We start from the raw sequence: 14,492 nt of genomic DNA on the forward strand, positions 1-14,492 counted from the left end.
TTTACATCAAATTGAACCTTGAGTGTGTATCAAATCCGATCTCAATAATTTTTTTTACATCAAATTAAACCTTGAAATATTAAATATACATCAAATTGAATCTGAGAGATTAAATATACATCAAATTCAACCTCAAAAGTTTTTTCACATCAAATTAAACCTTGAAAGATTAAGTGTACATCAAATCCGCCCTAAATTTTTTTTACATCAAATTAAACAGTGTGTATATCAAATCCGACATTCCTTCAGAATGCCGTAAAAAAATGGATGGAAAAATCTGATCTGGCATTCAACAGCTGATGTGACATTGTTTGATTGTTTTCATTTTTTTTATTATTTTCTATTTTTATTTGGCTTAAAAAAAGTAATTTCTACAATTCCCTCACTTTCGGAAGCGGGAAAAATTTCCTCCTCCTGACGCGTCCTCCTCAATCACTGATGCTCACATCCATCCATTTTTGGACGGCATTATGACGAAAGGTTGGATTTGATGTATACTTAATCTCTCAAGATTCAATTTGATGTAAACAATTTATTGAGGTCGGATTTGATGTACACTTAATCTCTCAATGTTCAATTTGATGTAAAAAATTTCTTGAGGTCGACTTTGATGTACACTTAATTTCTCAAGGTTCAATTTGATATAAAAAAATTTGAGATTGAATTTAATATATACTTAATCTCTCAAAATTTAATTTGATGTAAAAAAAATTTGAGATCAGATTTGATATAATATGTATAGTTAGATGACCAATTTGTTAATTTCCTCCATGAAACAACTCTCCTCCTTTTTGAAATAACTCTCTGTGTTGTCCATTTTCTGGGTACCCTCCCAAATTGGTCAGACTGAGGTCATATCAATTAATGTTATCCTTTGGTTTTTGTTTTTTTGTCTTTCCCCTTTTATAATTTGGGTGAGATGTTATCCTTTTGCTTTTTGTTTGCAAGGAAGGGAAAACAAGGTAGAAGAGTCACGGGGCAATTAAGGGAAATTGTATGATGTTTAATAAAAGTGATTGCCCCATAAAATCAAACACTTTATAAATTAAAAGAGAATTTAGTGTGGTAATGAGCGTTCTCGTCTGTTAATTAAAAAAGTTTTAAGTTCGATAATTGGTGAAATTATTTGTGTCATTTTATTAGCTATTATGATTTCTATTTCATTATACTAAATTTACGTGCCTCTATTGTATTTTTTCATCAAAGATTGAAATAAAATCTTATCAAAATTCATACAATTTAAGTAAAACTCTTACAATTCTGCATAATTTTCTTTAGGGGTGCTTTGACAGAAATTCTAAAGAAAAAGACCAGGTGGGAATAATTCTTCCTCCTCGTTCCAAACGTGAAAAATAAGTACTCTCTTTTCCCACGTGTATCAGGGGACCCCTTTTCTCCAGCAAATCAATGGTCCCCCATTCATAGTGGGTTGCTTCTCAGGCATGTTCGAAGGACCACTGCCCGGCTTCTTATAACCGTTCGATTAACTTACTTATAATCAGGTCCATACGACAAAAAGTTGATTAGATGATATTATAGGGTTAATAACAAAAAAATAAAATAATCTTGAACTTTTTCACATTTTAACGATTTTAACATGAATTTTTTTTATTTAGTCAATTAAATCACAAATTATCGATTTGATAATAATATTAGCACACCGTTAATTTCTCCATTAATTCTAATCGGAATTGCTGACGTATACATGACGGTGTCACTGTGATTGGTCCAGTGAATTCCATATTTTTTTAAAAAAAGGCCGTAAGGCCGCAAGCAGGAGGAGGGGAGGTAGCCGGCAGTGAGGGCCTCGACGCCGGCCACCCTCTGCCCCCCTCAATCGAGGTTGTCGGCGACCTCTGTTGTCTCTGGCGACCCCAATTATTTAGGGTTTTTCGATTTTGACGGGTGAGGGCTTTGACGCCGGCCACCTTTGTTCCTCCTCCTTGCAACCTTACAACCTTTTTTTTTTGTTTTTGTTATTTTTTAATTTTCAATTTTTTTTTAAATTTTTTTTATGTGAGACCCACTTGGCCAATTACATTGAGCCACGTGGCACTGTCATATACAAGTCAACAATTCCTGTTAAAATTAATGGAGGAATTGACAGTGTGGTATCATTGTTATCAAATCGGTAGTTTATGATTTAATTCACTAGAGAAAAAAGTTCGCGTTAGAACCATTAAAATGTGAAAAGTATGGATTTTTTTTTGTTATTAACTCGATATTTTATATATATAAAGTGATAGCACCAAACAATATGATTCCTCTACTTATCGATGTCCTGGTGCATAGGAACGTACTAATTAGAAAGATATTGACTCGACCCGAGATACGTCGCTTTGTTTGAATGGAGACCTCAGGTGATATAATATATCAGTTTTAGGCCAAGTAGATATAGGTCGGTTGCCGAACAAAGAGAACATATACGTCGTACTGCTTAAAGGTGAGCTCCCTATAAATTTTATATATCGCCATGCCTTGTGAAAGGTCACTTTTAAAGAATTGTCTCTTATATGTTGATGTCTTATGAATTTATCACAAAAAAATTGCTTGAACGATTCATTTAAAGTCGGATAGTTCTTTAGAGAGAACGGAAAATCTCCCCTTATCTAATGATGGGATGATTACCAACGCGAATTGCATCAAATAATTTCATCACCTTGACTTCTTATATAAAGTTCGATTTAAGTCTTGCGGATGAAGAAAATTCAGGACTCGAAGAGTTTTATATCTCTTTAGCGAATCGGTCTAGATAGAAACCAGGTTAGGCAGGCCCAGTAGGGGCTTCTAGATATCAAGCTGCGAATGTGGACCCAATAAAAAATAATGGGATGTCCGAACACAAATTTAGCAGAGAAAATAAAAGAGAATAGAAAATGCTTTCCGTACGAGGAGACATTTGACTGGTGCCGGTCGAAAATATCACGCTACAGATCGGGAGTTCAGCAGGAGTCATAATATCGTACTCACGTAGAGGAGCGGTATATCGTGATAAATTGAGGGGCCTGGTCTGCTGACTGAGCCGGAGAGCCCGGGATGGGTATTATCGCGATAAATTGAGGGATCTCATCTCCCGTAGCCGGGGAGGGTTAAATATCGAATGGATTGAAGCAGCAGGCAGGCAGGCAGGCGAGGGGGCCGCTTTTGATTGTACGGAAAGAAGATCGTCCACATGTTAAAGAACAGCACCTTAATTAATCTTTTTTTCCTTGAAAGAAAAAAAGATTAATCTTATTTCTTGCCCCAACAACTACGTATTTCCTGCAGAGCACAAGAAAATATCCTTATATTTTCCTTTTTGGGGGGAGTTATCTCTAATTTTTTGGGAGTTGGAATTTCTTCTCGTGAATAAATAATCTCCCGTGGAAGAAAATGGTTGACCAGAACTACAGTATGAACTCTTTTTTTTTAATAAAATTACGAGAGACATTACTCTTATAATTTTGAAAGATCGAATATAAAAGTTCTCTCTTCCTCTCAATAAATACATTTTTTGAGACTCAAATTTGTATTATTCTTTTTACAATGATTGAAAATGTTAACCACTCAACTAATATTTTTGCGATAATATTATATAATTATTTATTCATATATTGAAAAAAAAAGATAGAACCCATGCATCTTTGGTTCTTGAAATTCTTTAGCGTATCTAATACGTATATAATGAGTCGTCAAAAATAAAAACTTTAAACTAAACGTGGGCCCAAATTAGATATGCATAACATTCACAATAATTTATATGGTATAATAAATTTTGTCCACGTACCAATTTTCAGTGAAAGCTTTCCTTTTTTTTGGTAGAACGGGGCAAAGTCCAAAATTACATATAACATAGACGAGGTAAATTTCAATGAATTTCGATTATTTTAGTTTAAATAGAATCAATTCACTAAAATGTACAGCTCTTTCAGTATAATTTTTTTTCATTTATAAGTTTTGAACTATAAATTTTTATTTAAAGAAAAAAAAGTATCGAATCACTTAAATCAATTTAACTTGGTTAGTTAACCATTACTTAATCAAAGCTTTTTATAGTATATGATTTGTCTTTACTTGAAAAATAAATAAGTTCCCATACACAGAGATGATGTCGCTGGAATGAATGTTAATATTAAAGAAAAAAAAAAGATAGAAGAAAAAGTTCCTGGGTTTTAGTGGACTCAGCCAGTTCCAGGTCAGGTATTCAATGTTTAGGGACCTCGACCCCATCAAGACCTAAAGCATCACACGCACTCCCCCAGGTAATTCCTTTCTTTTTTGGGCAAAAAAAAAAAAAAGAAAGAGTCTCCAAACTCAGCTCATATAATTTATAAAGCTTATATAATTCCTACAAAAAAAAAAGCTTATATAATAATATAATAAATAGTTAAAAAAGAAAAACAAATACCAAAAGAAGAAGAATACAGAGAGAGAGAGAGACAGATAAGAAGTTAGCATAAAAGGCAAGGGGAAGACCTTTCCTTTCTCGATCAGGCAAGCTTCCCTTTTCTCAGTCTCTCTCTCTCCCACTGTCCATCTCTCTACACCCCATAAATTTTTGGTATATTTTGTTGTAGTCATTTTCTTTTGATCTATCTGTCTATCCATCCATCTCCACAGGTCCAAGAAGATCAGAAGGTAAATCACCCAAAAAAAGAAAAAGAAAATCCAAGTCTGGCTGTTTAATTCCAAAGTTTCTCATGCACATATTGCTTGTAATCAAATTCTTTTTGTGGGTTTTTTTTTCTTATATATCTTTCTCTGTTTAGATCTGTACTCATACTTGAAGAAGTTCTATTCTTTTAGGGTTTGTCTCTGTCTTCCTCTCTCTGAGCTCCCCAACTCTTTCCACTCCCACATAAAGTTTTGAGTTTATGCCCATTTTCAGAAATGCCCTTTAATCTCCATTTTTGTTGACATATTTCATGTTTCTCCTCCATTTAAGTTTCCCTTGTTGGTGGTAGTGATGAATTTTCACTGGGGGTCATTGGAATCTTAGGTGTTGCTCGATCCTTTGTTGTGGCCGAGAAATGGCGAGGGAGAAGATAAAGATAAGGAAGATCGACAATGTGACGGCGAGGCAGGTTACGTTCTCGAAGCGGAGGAGGGGGCTGTTCAAGAAAGCGAGCGAGCTCTCGGTTCTGTGCGATGCCGAGGTTGCCGTCATCATCTTCTCTGCCACTGGCAAGCTCTTTGAGTTCTCCAACTCCAGGTATACAGATGATCTGATACATGCCGGCAGTTTTGACATTTTTATTCCATATATTTAATTTAATTAGCATGATGATATATAGAGACATACAAATGAATTACTTGGAGAGAAGAAAAAAAACCCCATGAAATAAGATGTTCTCGGAAATCAAAGTCGACATGGTTCGAACAATTTGAAATGTCAACCCAGGTATGTGTATATATATATATATATATATATATAGCTATACTATGTTATAGATGGGGAATGATAGAGAAAATATAGGGGGAGAGAGAGAGAGAGAGAGAGAGAGAGAGGGAAACATCGTACTTCGGACCAAATAATGTCCAAATTCCTCTTTCGGAATGATTTTAGTTCCTACTTCTGGATCTAATTGGATGTGTCCGAGAAACTAATCTTGGACAACTAGCTAGCTTGCTAGCTAGAATTAATGTTTTATACTCACCTGTCATTTTTATGCATCTACTAGCCATCTAGCTAACTCCTGCAATATGATTTGTTGAATCGGCCAAAATCATTCATGTCCCTTTTCTTTTCGGGTCCGATGTTGAATTTCGTCCTCTCACTGAAATCATATAAAGCTAATTTCTCCTTCATTCCGCGACGAGTCAGGTGATAGAGATTACGGTTTGGGGGAGGTACTCGTGATCAGCTCCTTCTAGCTACATATATATATATATATATATATATACACACACACACACACACATACAGCAAGGGAGCGGTTTAATAAGTTTGAGTTATTTTGTGTTTTTCACCATTGGATTCCAAATGTCTCCTTGATTTCTGCTCGTAATTAGTGGACATGTAGAGTTGGGTTGCGAGGAAGTGTGTGTGTGTGTGTATATATACATATCCTTTTATTTTCTAGAGGCGACCAGTATATGGTACCTTATAATAATGGAAGTTTTCCTAACCTTCGGATATATATATATATCCTTGTTGTCTTAGTCGCGTAAGCGTACTAGGAACATTAATTGCATGATACGTAAAATAATATCTGAATGTTCTAAATACAACAAATGTTACTGAAAGCATAATATCAATTGTAAGAAGATGAGAATGAGAAAAAGACGAGGGTGCGAGATTTTCTGCTGGGGAGAGGAAGGAAAGAGACTTTAAAGCAGTTGTGAGATGAACAAATTGAGGAGCTACTAATTGGTTTGACACTTCAAATATTTAAGGATATACATACATATATATTCAAATATTTAAGGATACAGATATATATTATTCAACTGCTAAAAGTACTTTCAAGGATTAGGAGACAAGAACATTGTAGAATTATGTTGATTGTCTTCAATGTTATTACTTTCCCAGTAAAATTGAAAGGTAAATGCAAATGATCCAAAGGCACGTAAAATGGAAGATATATACAAGTGAAATTCGATATATATATATATATATAGTTGCCTCGGTTGCTATTTTACTAATATGAGTTAATTTCCCGACAACCGCATTCCCTTGGTTGTTTCTTTATCGGTCATAGCCAGAATATTGCCTTTGTAGAAGGGAAAAACAAGCTGCAATTCCATACATATAGAACGCTATTTTGATTGGAGACACCATCCACATTTCAGAAGTATGAGCCCTACGCATAAGTTATAATATATGTCAAATCTCCGAAAATAGTATTACTACGAGTCTCCATATAGCATAAATATACAGATCCTTGGCGACAGTGTTCGAAGTTGTGTTTTGTAGGTGTATTGAAATTGGATATATCCACTCTAGCTAGGGTTCTGCAATTTGGTAGATAAGTATTTTGTATATCTAGTTATATATACAGGCCACGGATTTTGCTATCTTTGACAAACTTTCTTCTCAGATATTTCTTACGATATGGATGGATATAGGATAGGGAGGAAGAAGTTATATAATCCTGATGTGCTTGAGGATGATATATGGTGGGAGATCACAAAGATTGGTGCATATACATACTGCTCTCTATAGATCCATACAAATAAATTGTTGTGTATGACAAAACAGAAGTTCGTCTATTCATTTAACTGAATAGTATGTGGGATTGTACGTAGGATATCACCGTGAGAATCGTCTCCTATCGAAAGGTAGGAACTACAGTATCAGTAGATAGCTCAGACTGAAAGTTTGATCAGCTTGATTCTATTTCTTAACAAACTTTAGGTTAATTATTTTTCGGAAAATGAGGCCTCTTGGAGCATTCGGCTCACTTTTTCATCCAGTTGCATGTTTCTTGATATAACATGTATATATATATATACCGTGAAAAATGAGAATATATATTGACTGCTGGCTAGCTATGACAATGCATGAGGAAATACATTATTTGCAGCATGATGGATACACTTGAAAGGTATAGGATCCACCACTATAACATCGAGCACATGGAGACCCCGATGCTTGAGCTGCAGGTGCATTTATCTTTCATCCTCCTCCTCCTCATCATCCTCTTCTTCGATGTTTTTTAATTTTTTAATGATTATTGCTACGACTGCTTTATTGTTTGTTAGTAATATAATTATATATTACTACGGAGATATTGCAATTCAAGAAATTGTATGAGATAATATCAAAGAACTTCAAGGCGGGTACACCCGGCTCGAATTGGATTAGTCAGGACCTGTTGAGTTGCTGGATATCAAGATACACACCGAAAAAAAAAAAAGATAACCCGAAAAAAAAAATCAAAAGGAGGGAGCTATACATTGACAAATGAACGACTCTCAATAGCCCTTCAAGAAATGATATTTCTACTCAAATTCCTTCTTTCACGCACACACGAACACAATTTTTTTTTTTTATTAATATTCTTCGAGCATTTTCTTTCTAATATATGTGTATATGTTATATATAGCTGGAGAATAGCAATAACATCAGATTAAGCAAGGAAGTTGCAGAAAAGACCCACCAACTAAGGTATATATGTCCGCTTCATCTTATTAAATTTCCGATACTGCAATTAAATATATCTACTGTGCCCTCGTGTATGTAAGGAGCAGTCTTGCACCCTATCTCGATAGATCCTTAGTCTTGAATAAGGGTTTACTTATTCTTGTTTTACGTGAAGGGATTGATTAACTTCCCTTCATGAAATTTAAACCTTATGATATTATTAGATGTTGACTTGGTCAGTTATTGGCGCATTAACAGAAGTTCACGTACTTTTAAGGCGATCAAGTGCTTCGAAAGATCTAGGAGAGGGACAGCTCAAATCATAAGAGATTAGTAATAGTAAATCCTTATATTATAATGGCAGAAGATATACATACATATGCATTTTATCAATTTTCATGAAAAAATTAAAAATAACTTGTTTGGTTCATATTCTATATGTAATCGGCTGCAGGCAAATGAGGGGTGAAGATCTTCAAGGATTGAACTTGGAGGAATTGAAGCAACTGGAGAAGATGCTCGAAGCTGGCCTTCACCGTGTGCTTCAGACTAAGGTAATTGGTTAAATAACATTCTTATTTCCATTTATTTATTTCCATCTATTTTGATTAATAGACAGTTAGATGTATATAACTTGGAAAGATCATTTTTATTTATTATCTAGCATCCCTATCTTTTTTTTTTTGGGCATATTTTTAGTATGTTTGCCAATTATCTTATACAAACACGTGTATATGATCTATATTTGGCATATCCGTTGTCTTTTTACAGGAAGAAAGGATCATGACTGAAATCGCTGAGCTCGAGAAAAAGGTTTCGGTCGTTAATTTTCTTCACTACTCAATAATAATATTCTGCAATATTTACTTTTTTTCATAGTCAGGATTAGTTCGACAAAACCCTGCTTGATACCCCTATTGTCTTTTTCACATTAATAATTATTATTTGCCGATGGAACTAACTAATTTATTGTTATTAACTTTCATTTACTGCTCTTTTTCTACTTGATCTTTTTTTTTTCCCTTCCTTTTTCTTTCTATGCTTTTTGAGATTGCAGGGAGCCAAGTTGATTGAAGAAAACAAAGTCCTAAAACACCAGGTAAGATAATCCTCCGATTTTCATTGATTTATTTATTTATTTATATTATTTTTTGTGTGTGGATAGGTACCGATGATATTCATGCATCTTATTATACAGAACAAAACATGGTAATTAAATGTGATTATTGGTAATGTCTAAATATGTATTTGCGTTTGTGTGTGTGTGTGTTGTTAATTTTACTGTGCAGGTAGAACTTTATTCGAAAGGAAAAAAGCCCGTTCTGGTGGAATCGGATACTGCAGGTGCTCCCGAGGAGGGAGTGCTGTCGTCGGCGGAGTCCGCCACCAATGTCTGCAGCTGCAGCTCCGGTCCGCCACCGGACGATGAAGGCTCCGATATTTCCCTCAAGTTAGGGTACGTATTCTCGTCTAAAATCATCGAAAGGAAACAAAGTTTATAATCATAAATTATAGCAGAAGGGTAAATATATAACCGATCATTTTCTGATTTTTTTTCCTTTTTCTCCCTTTTGTTTTTCTCGAAGATGAAAACAATCAGAAAATGTCGTCTTCGACTACACTTTACAGGGTCTCGGTTGTTCTCGAACCTATTGAGAAGAACAAAAAATTGAAACACAGGATACATCTTTTCAAGATGACCCTCGGTCATCGACTTCTAACAAATCAATCGCGTTTAATTTGCAGGCTTCCCTTCTGAAGTAGGAAAGACATCTTGAGATCTTGATCAGGGATGTGCCAATAGCCCGTGCTGCAGCGGAGACTTTTTTGTGCGTACGATGACAGAATGTAATAACAGTATATGAGTATTACCAAACAAGTAGAAACTGTTCTACGACAAATCCGTTACAAAAAAAAAATAAAAAAAAATGATGCCTATAAGCGATTCTGTTTCTGCTATCTTCGATCAAACAAAGACAATGTCCTCTTGCCAAAAGTTTTTATCTATAGAAGCTAATATGTATTAATTATATATGTAGGCTCAGTTTGTTCAGTTGATATATAGTTGTGCAGTTTGCAGATGAATGAGCGACCTGGGCTGGTTGTTTTCGACCAAAGACAGACCGGAATTGGAGATTGACCAACTTGCTGGGCAACCAATTTGTTTCTGAACCAAGTTCATGCTGGGCTCTGCCAATCCTATCTTGATCCCACGCTTCTTATACGAACTTGGCTCGTTACATCAAGGGGCAACACAGCAGTCTCATCTCATATGTGATCTCAAGAACTTAATTTAACTTGATGGATCATTCGGAAAGTTGCAGTAACAAAAAAATTTCCATTTCATAGAATAAGATTTCTCTTCGATTCCATCATTACTGAACAAAGCCATCAAAGCGACAAGATCTGTAAATTGCTGAAAATACAAACAGCAATCTGACTCGCTTTCAGTTGTCAACCCAAAGACTTGCCGAAACAGACCGATGACTAGGGGCAAAAGCGTGCTCCTCCACAACATAAATATGACACTTTCCGACCACTTGAATATATCCTAGTTTCCCTTGAAGAAGATTAGATCTTGTTGATGCCAAGGTAATTGACCCAATAGTCCATTTGCGATGCCACACATGCTGATCCTGTGGACCCATAGGAGGAGAACTTCTTGACTGAGTTCTCAACTCCGAGGAACTCGTACACATCCTCTTCAAACACTGGGCTTATACTCTTGAGCTCGTCGAGCCCGAGGTCCTGCAGTTGACAGTTCTTGGAGACGCACAGTGCCACGGACCTCCCTACTACATCGTGAGATGTTCTAAAAGGCATGCCCTGTAAAATGAGAAGACCCGAAATGAAGCGCCAATCATCATCATGGTCATATATATTTCATGAGAGCAACCATAGAATTGGTGCTGAGGTCTGGTTGCATGCAGTAATTACTACAAATTGGAGGACAGTAGTTATTGTAAAAGCAATCAAATACATAATTAATTACTATGAAATCCTTGGCTACTGTGAAAATCAAAAGGCCCGATGACTTGCCTTTTTAACGAGGTAGTCCGCCAGTGTGGTGGCATCAAGATGCCCAGCAGGCAAAGCCTTCAATATTCTCTCATGGTTGAAACTGACATTCCGAGCGAACTCTGCTGAGACTTCAAGCATCCCAATGACCGCTTTCACACTGTCAAACACGGGCTCCTTGTCTTCCTGTCTCATAAAAGAGCCTTTTCAGTAATGGTACCTCTTTAAAAGTTCTTGCTCATGTCTCAGTAAACAGTTGATAAAGGGAAAAATATAAAGAAATCAACCAACCAAATATAGCATCAATTCCTCCTGCTAATTGTATTAGTGTTCACATAGAATATAATTGAACAGAAACATTATTACTGTGCCAGCATAAGAACCGTTTTTCCCTTTTCTTTCTTTAGGAGCAGTACAAGCACTAGAGCTATAACTACAAAGCTGCAAAAAAGGGCAGATGCAAGAACATGAAAAGCATAAAAGGGGAAAAATTTTAACGCATAAACTGGGAATATGTTCCCAGACAAAAGTTAATATCCCACAAAACCTTGCCGCCATCACCGACTATTTGCACCCCAACTAGACAGTAAAAAACATGTCATTACTTCTCCAAAAAAAAAGAAAAAAGATTTGATTGTTAAATGAAGATTCTTATCTACCTGCAGATCTCGGTTGTATGCAAAAGGGAGCCCCTTGCACAAGGTGAGAAGAGTAATTAGGTTGCCCACTACTCTAGCGGACTTTCCACGTACGAGTTCCATGGGATCAGGGTTTTTCTTTTGGGGCATTATGCTACTTCCAGTTGAAACAGAGTCACTCGGGGTAATAAAGCCAAATTCCTCTGATGCCCACAAAACCCAGTCCTCACCAAGACGGGAAAGATGGACAGCTGTGATGGAATTGGCTGCAAGAAGCTCCATGATGAAATCTCGATCTGACACTGCATCAATGCTGATCAAAGAGATGAAGCGTCCATAAGCTACAGTCATAGAACAAGCAAAAAAAAAGACATTAACTATATGCTGTTTACCTATGCAAAAAACTGTGAGCTGTGACTCACCAATGTAAAACAGATTTAAGTTTCTGCTCTTTTTGCACCAAAGTGAGATATAGATGTCTCACTACCTTGCCCTATAGATATATGCTAATATATTTTTCCATGCCCATATGAGCAAACATTGCCTCCTTAGAATCTTTGTTATTTTTCTAATAATAATTTCCACCTTACATCTAACATTAATATTCTTTGTCATCAATATATTCACAATCTTAAACAGCTTGACAAGCAGCTATAGTGAAAACCAGAAATTAAATTATTCATGTTCTTAATCTTAGTTCTCTTCTGGATGAGTGAAAGAAAGTTTATGCTACTTCAATAACATCTTCTAGGTAGACACGATCAACAAATCTTGTTCCCCTGCACCTTCCTAGCTATAGGTTTTTCTTCTACCATTCCTTCCTTTACACCGATATCCATTTAATCTTCATCATAACAAAGTAATGAAAAAAAAAATCGAAATTTGTCCTCCTATATGAAAAATAATGAAAAATGTTCCAGTATTTCTCTGTTTAATATTTTCCCAGCTGGAAAAGTAGACACGGCATGTGCATTTTCAGATCATATTATTCAAACCTGTTTCTCATGGGTGCTGTGAATCCTAAAGCATCGGAAGTCATGAATCGGTCAATTGGAAGGCCAGTGCCAGCTAATGCACAAGCTCCAAGTGGGCAGAAATTCAGCCTAACTCTGCAGTCTAGGAAACGACCGATATCACGCTCAAGCTACAAGAAAATAAAATTTTCTAGAATCAAACTTCAGAAGGCCGCAAAAAATGTAAGCAAACTCTATAAAGCTAAAAAACTATATCTTTAGGTATATCATAAAGTGAAAAGTTTCACAATTCCTGAAAGTAACAGAGTTATGATTGCTTAGATAGTTGGCATCACCTCTTTACGTCCACATTCAAACAGACAAGAGAATGTCAATAACGAAATGCAGAAATAGCATGGAGTACATTCACAATACAAATATATATTTATATATATGATATATATAGTATCGTTTCTGACCTGCTCAACGTATGACAGGAGATAATGCTGCAACAGAACAGGTTGAGCCCTCTGCAGATGAGTATAGCCCGGAATAATAAGCCCTTCATTCTTCAAACCCAAAGTTACAAGCGCCACTTGCAGCTTTTTGATATATTCAACGGTCCGATCAATAGCATCGCGACACCATAGACGGAAATCAGTCTGAACCTGATCGTTACGGCTGCGAGCTGTGTGGAGTTTCTTGGCAGGTTCACCAATCACGTCAGTAAGAGCAGCCTCAATGTTCATATGCACATCTTCCCGATCAGTCCTCCACACGAACTCCCCACTCTCGATGAGCCTCTCAATCTCGTCGAGTCCCTTCAGGATACTGTCCCTGTCACTGTCACTCATGAGCCCCTAGAAAACAAAAGACGGCAATTTCAGGCCAATGGGCATTGAAAGAAGATCCTTTAACATGTCAAAATTCTGCCTTTTTCACCAAAAGCTCAATCTTTCATGTCATGGAGGATTCCGAGCACATGCATGTCCTCTCGAGCTACTCTTTAAATCAATGGGGACATAGAAGGGAGACCTGCTTAGCGAGCATGGTGGCGTGGGCCCTGCTCCCCATGATGTCGTGCTTGTAGAGCGCCTTGTCGAAGGAGATGGACTCCGTGAACCTCTCCACGGCGTCAGTGACGCTCTCCTGGAACCTCCCACCCCAGAGCTTCACCTCCTTCTCCGCTGGCGTTTTCGCCGCAGCGGCGGCGGACGAGGCCGCCGTCGACTTGGAGCACGCGGATTGCAAGTGGCGAGGCTCCGTCATCCTCCTGGGAAGGAGCGCAGGGAGCGAGATGGAGGTCGAGGAGGGCTTCAACGGCGGGACTGGGGATGAGAAGACGTTAGAAGAAGAGAGGAGTGAAGATGCGGAGTCCATTCGCGGCGTGGCGGCTCAGCTCAGCAACTGTTGAATGTTGTCTGCCTCAGAGGAGAAGAATAGTGTAAAATGCCAGAAATTTCGGGGGTTTTGAGAAGCCGGGGAAATTTCATTTTGCACACATAAGTTTGAAGTTATTCTATTTTATAACCCAAACTCTTCCACTGTTCCACTTTTCATCCCCCTAAATTGTTCAGGATCCTACTTGGCCCTACTTTGTATGCCTCTTTTAAGTACTTGACATTGCGTTGTCACTAAGCAAATTGATGGCGCACGTCATCCTCGTCCTGCGTATTGTGCTAAAAGGATACTCCTTCACCGGTTTTGCGAAGGAGCTTTCTTGATATAGACATGTTGTGATCGCCACATCAATTTTTTATGATGAAATTCGCGTTGTGATTTGATCACTATAAGACGTTAGAAAGTAAAATTTCCCTC

The 14,492-nt window shown here is 37.0% G+C and overlaps 2 protein-coding genes across 4 annotated transcripts; one reads left to right on the forward strand and one right to left on the reverse strand.

The window, feature by feature from the left end:
* Nucleotides 1–4,359: 4,359 nt before the first annotated feature.
* On the forward strand, nt 4,360–10,097 carry LOC116203606 (MADS-box protein SVP-like). Of its 3 annotated transcripts, none has more exons than XM_031535409.1 (9): nt 4,360–4,473; nt 4,979–5,191; nt 7,506–7,584; nt 8,028–8,089; nt 8,520–8,619; nt 8,837–8,878; nt 9,123–9,164; nt 9,355–9,521; nt 9,812–10,097. In XM_031535409.1, the coding sequence occupies exons 2-9, from the start codon at nt 5,010–5,012 to the stop codon at nt 9,822–9,824; spliced, it is 687 nt and encodes a 228-aa protein (XP_031391269.1). In that variant the 5' UTR covers nt 4,360–4,473; nt 4,979–5,009; the 3' UTR covers nt 9,825–10,097. The 3 variants fall into 3 exon arrangements, with proteins under 3 accessions (XP_031391269.1, XP_031391268.1, XP_031391270.1); XM_031535408.1 differs by lacking the exon at nt 4,360–4,473 and adding an exon at nt 4,480–4,617; XM_031535410.1 differs by lacking the exon at nt 4,360–4,473 and adding an exon at nt 4,766–4,786.
* A 286-nt stretch (nt 10,098–10,383) lies between these two features.
* LOC116203605 (argininosuccinate lyase, chloroplastic) lies at nt 10,384–14,136 on the reverse strand. Its single transcript, XM_031535406.1, has 6 exons — nt 13,710–14,136; nt 13,154–13,534; nt 12,717–12,865; nt 11,743–12,034; nt 11,105–11,269; nt 10,384–10,891 (listed from the first exon to the last, which is right to left on the reverse strand). The coding sequence occupies exons 1-6, from the start codon at nt 14,052–14,054 to the stop codon at nt 10,637–10,639; spliced, it is 1,587 nt and encodes a 528-aa protein (XP_031391266.1). The 5' UTR covers nt 14,055–14,136; the 3' UTR covers nt 10,384–10,636.
* Nucleotides 14,137–14,492: the final 356 nt, after the last annotated feature.

The sequence above is a fragment of the Punica granatum genome, chromosome 4 (assembly GCF_007655135.1).
Source record: "Punica granatum isolate Tunisia-2019 chromosome 4, ASM765513v2, whole genome shotgun sequence".
NCBI lineage: Eukaryota > Viridiplantae > Streptophyta > Magnoliopsida > Myrtales > Lythraceae > Punica > Punica granatum.

What these genes read in the sequence shown, in the direction of transcription:
- LOC116203606 (XM_031535409.1), top strand. Translation starts at nt 5,010, where the DNA reads ATGGCGAGGGAGAAGATAAAGATAAGGAAGATCGACAATGTGACGGCG. An exon ending in CCCCGATGCTTGAGCTGCAG is followed by an intron (nt 7,585 to 8,027) that starts GTGCATTTATCT and finishes TGTTATATATAG; the next exon opens with CTGGAGAATAGCAATAACAT. An exon ending in ACCGTGTGCTTCAGACTAAG is followed by an intron (nt 8,620 to 8,836) that starts GTAATTGGTTAA and finishes GTCTTTTTACAG; the next exon opens with GAAGAAAGGATCATGACTGA.
- LOC116203605 (XM_031535406.1), bottom strand. Translation starts at nt 14,054, where the DNA reads ATGGACTCCGCATCTTCACTCCTCTCTTCTTCTAACGTCTTCTCATCC. An exon ending in TCCTGTCATACGTTGAGCAG is followed by an intron (nt 12,866 to 13,153) that starts GTCAGAAACGAT and finishes ATTTTCTTGTAG; the next exon opens with CTTGAGCGTGATATCGGTCG. An exon ending in CGGACTACCTCGTTAAAAAG is followed by an intron (nt 10,892 to 11,104) that starts GCAAGTCATCGG and finishes CTCATTTTACAG; the next exon opens with GGCATGCCTTTTAGAACATC.